This window comes from Numida meleagris, chromosome 2 (genome assembly GCF_002078875.1).
Source record: "Numida meleagris isolate 19003 breed g44 Domestic line chromosome 2, NumMel1.0, whole genome shotgun sequence".
NCBI lineage: Eukaryota > Metazoa > Chordata > Aves > Galliformes > Numididae > Numida > Numida meleagris.
Window position 1 is genome coordinate 48653006 of NC_034410.1, and position 3927 is coordinate 48656932.

Consider the following 3927-nt stretch of genomic DNA (forward strand, 5'->3'; position numbering starts at 1 on the left):
AGTTCAATGAGTGGATGGTTTCGACTTCTTTTTCTTGCTCATTTTCTAGGTTAAAGGGCTTCAGAACATGTTTTGTTGGATGAACTGTTTCCTCTCTTCACTGTTTTCCCTCTCCAACACCTACTGAAAATGCTGGAAAGCTGCAATTTATGATTGCTCTTCTGTAAGTTGGTCACAGTTTCTGGGGAAGCCTGACCCTGTCTTCAGTGTGTGGGCTCTATACAGCTTGTAAAATCAACTGCTCCACCAGGGAATTATTTACTGGGATAGACTGAATAATCCTGATGAAAGCAGAGCTGAATCTTCAGCATCCATGATGCTTTCTCCCTCTGTGAATCAAATTAGCCGCTCCTTGGACTGTACTTTGGCAAGAAGCATATTCAGCTCTGTGTAGTCAACACTATGTGAGTAGCAAGATTGTCAAGATCAGCCCTCACTGGAGAATGTTGACTGTGACAACAAACATCAAAGATGGATTGAGTTTTAAGAGTTTGGTAAATAAATGTAATTTATTATTTTTTGTATTGCTAGAAAGGATAGTAAATTTTTAGATGGGCTCTATTCCTTAACAGTGCTCAGTATTATGTCTACCTGACTCCATTTCTTGCACTGGGAGCTAGCTATGCATGTGTACTTGCGAAATGTCATCGTCTTTGTTTGTGAAAGTGCCATGAGGAAATGGGAACTAGCTTCCAACAGATTGAAAGTGGAGGGAAACATATTGATGTCAGTTTCCAATATATGGTTTAGGAAGAGTCCTTTGGATTTGTCCCTGAAGGAAGCACATCAAAATTTTTGGCAGGGCAGAAGACTAAGAGTTGCTCCTGTGCCAGATGAGGCTGTGATGTTGATCGGTATATCATTCTTCTAGCTATAATTCCTTCTGCACCTTTACTCATTGTTCCTAGGAGTAGGAGAGAAAGGTTCACAGTGTTTTGTGAACATCCTCTTTGGAGATCAAGGTGCATTATGTTGGCAGATACTGAGCACTGTCAGCTTGCACTGCCATCCATAGGAGTTGAAGTGGAATTCAACTTTCTGCAAGAAAGTTTATACATTATACTTTGGCTTTATGAGCTGGGAATCGAACTTTTCTTCTTCCATCTCTTGACTGACCACCCTGCAGCGTTAGTATATTATTTACAGCTAACTGTAACTCTCTCAACTGCAGTTAGATATTTGCTTTATTGTTATAAAGGTCATTTTTTATACCATTGTTAGCACTTAATGTAGCATTACAATGATTTTCTCCTGCTCTGTTGTTTTGTAAAAGCCCCAATCAACTCACTCATCTTTAAAAAAAAAAAAGTTAATTAAAAATGCGAGTACTTAAAAACAGAGAATCATGCTGTCTTTGGGCAATTGAAGCTGCAGTAATCTGAAGGAACTAAGATCTCTTTGGGCCTAGCAAGGTAGCTCGAGATACTTATTACGCTCGTTCACTGTGCAGCAGCTGATGAAAATATGACCACAGGCCACACTAGTGCCCATCTCATTGCTTCAGTTTCAAAGGCAAACCAGGATTCTTTTTGCATTCAGCCTTTGCTGGTTACACTGGTGAATTGCCGTGACTTGAATAAGCAAGCAACACGAGTGTACTGAATAGAGAATTCTTAAATGTGAGTCATACTGTACTGATGAGTAAATTAGACTCTGTATTGGTTAAGTGAAATGGAGAATTTTGTAAATAAAATCTATACACTCTCATCCTCCATTTGTAGATGTAACGTGATAGAAATTGAAGTGTGATGATAAAATGGATGATGAGATTAACATTCTTTTCTACTTATCCTTGCAGAATGTAGACAAGTGGTCCTTTGATGTATTTGCACTAAATGATGCCAGTGGAGATCATGCACTGAAATTCATTTTCTATGAACTTCTCATGTGCTATGATCTGATCAATCGTTTCAAGGTCAGTCGTTAGGAGATGGGTCTCTTGTTCCATCTTGCATTTTCTTGTATTTCATTCTTATTCTGCTTTGTTCCATTCAGAATGCAGAGATTTTAGCTGTATTTGATGGTGTATGTAAAGACCTTGCAGTCACTGTCATTTCCCCTAAAAGGGGAAGAGAATCTTTCTGCAGCAACCAGGACCAAAGCTATTCAAGTAGAACATTTAATTGTAATAGGACAGAGTGAAACAGGTGGGGTTCCAAACAGTCTTACCCATGAAACCCAGTAGGAATGATAATGTCATTCCTGAGACTCTTAGGAATCTCAAGCATGCAAGCAAATAATGAAAGCGTGGCTTGTTATGGATTTCAAAATACAAATGCTATGTATCTTTAACTTTGAACAGAGTTACATTTGGGTCACAGAAGCATTGCTCTGAGATGTTTCCCATTCTCCCCGCTCAAATATTCCATTATCCCTTTCTCTGTTGGCACTTACTCTGGCAGGACTCCTACTTTCTCCAACTCCTGGACTTCTTCTGGGACTTCTCACGCCTGATGAGAAATGTTTGAAGATGGTAACTGATAAGAATTGTATCACCCCATGATAGCGTTCATAAGAGGGAAATAGCGGTGCAACTCTAACGATAGAACTAGGAAGGTTGAGGGTATTGCAGTTTGTGCAAAGCACTGGATAATCCCTGCTGCTTGTTGCATATATGTGCAGCTGACGGCACCTACGTAGTGTGCTCCCTAGAAATACTCTGTGGTTTCATGTCATGTGTACAGTTACACTATGGAAGCCAACAAAGCATGGCAAACCCATAGTATGGGAAGACTGGATTTGGCAGTAAAAAAACCCAGAAGTATGATAAACGACACTCCTCATCATAGAGTATCTCAGACTTACTATATTACAAAATCTAGAATGTGAGTAGTAAAGCAGTGATAAATACTAGTGTATTATGAGGGGATCAGACAGACCCCTGTGTCCTAAATTGAAATATTTCTCCAGGAACAATAAATCAAGTACTCTATGTTACTTTTTTTTGTTTTCTAGAGAACATTTCATATTGTACTGACTTGTGTATGTTTATGTGCATGAGTGATTCATCCCTAATGTAATTAGGGGTGGGAAAGCCATTTTGAGCAAGTGACCTTGATACACTCTGGAGTACTTGTTTAAGATGTTTTAAGTTGTTATTTATTTGCGAAGTACAAACTGCTCTTTGGAGCCTCTTCTAAAAATGATCTTCTCCAAATGCTAGCTAGTACAGGTGATTCTTTCATTTTTAATTGTGTGCTTCTTTTCTTAGATCCCCATTTCTGCCCTGGTGTCCTTTGTGGAAGCTCTGGAGGTTGGATACAGCAAGCACAAAAATCCTTATCACAACCTAATGCATGCTGCAGGTGTGATGCAAACAGTCCATTACCTCCTTTTCAAGACAGGCGTAGTGGTGCGTACAGGAGTTGGCATCCTTAATACATAATGAGACTGCACTAGTTTTTGTTCATTAAGGAGATTATCATTATACACAGCAGAGTCCATTTGTACTGTAGAAAAATATAATTTGCAGCGGCTGTGCTAATGCAAATAGAGATTTGGGCTTATTTAGAAGAATTGGGGTGAGGATATGGGTAACTGTTTTAATGGATCAGAGAGAGGATGAGTGAAAAACCCTAACTGAATTCCCCCCTCTACCACTGATCTCCTGGCTGAGTCTGGGAAGTCAGTTTGTTGGGCTTTCACTTCACTCTATGTGAAGAAACCAATTGTCTAAGCTTTCTTCAGAAAACGAAATTAAATAACTCGTAGTTTAACCCGGTTTGGCATCACTTATCAACCTATTGCTCACCATTTTCTGAGTGCGTCCCTGGGTCTTGTTGGGCGCTGTCTCCTGGGCCCTGGTGAAGGTGGATCCACTTCCATGGGTTGTTGTTCTTCTAGAGGTGGATCCACCTCCATCATCTCATCTTCATTTGGAGGTTCATCCACCTCCATTGGCTCCATGGGTTCCTCATCTATCTCCAT

General features: G+C 39.9%; 1 protein-coding gene across 1 annotated transcript; it reads left to right on the forward strand.

Annotated features, from left to right (window-relative positions):
* On the forward strand, nt 1682-3548 carry LOC110394483 (calcium/calmodulin-dependent 3',5'-cyclic nucleotide phosphodiesterase 1C-like). Its single transcript, XM_021388368.1, has 2 exons — nt 1682-1915; nt 3212-3548. Exons 1-2 carry the CDS (start codon nt 1757-1759, stop codon nt 3383-3385), a joined length of 333 nt encoding a protein of 110 aa, XP_021244043.1. The 5' UTR covers nt 1682-1756; the 3' UTR covers nt 3386-3548.

Bases quoted from the DNA above. Each gene is read 5' to 3' on its own strand.
- LOC110394483 (XM_021388368.1), top strand. From the start codon at position 1,757: ATGGATGATGAGATTAACATTCTTTTCTACTTATCCTTGCAGAATGTA. The intron at 1,916-3,211 runs GTCAGTCGTTAG...TTCTTTTCTTAG, and splicing joins ATCTGATCAATCGTTTCAAG to ATCCCCATTTCTGCCCTGGT.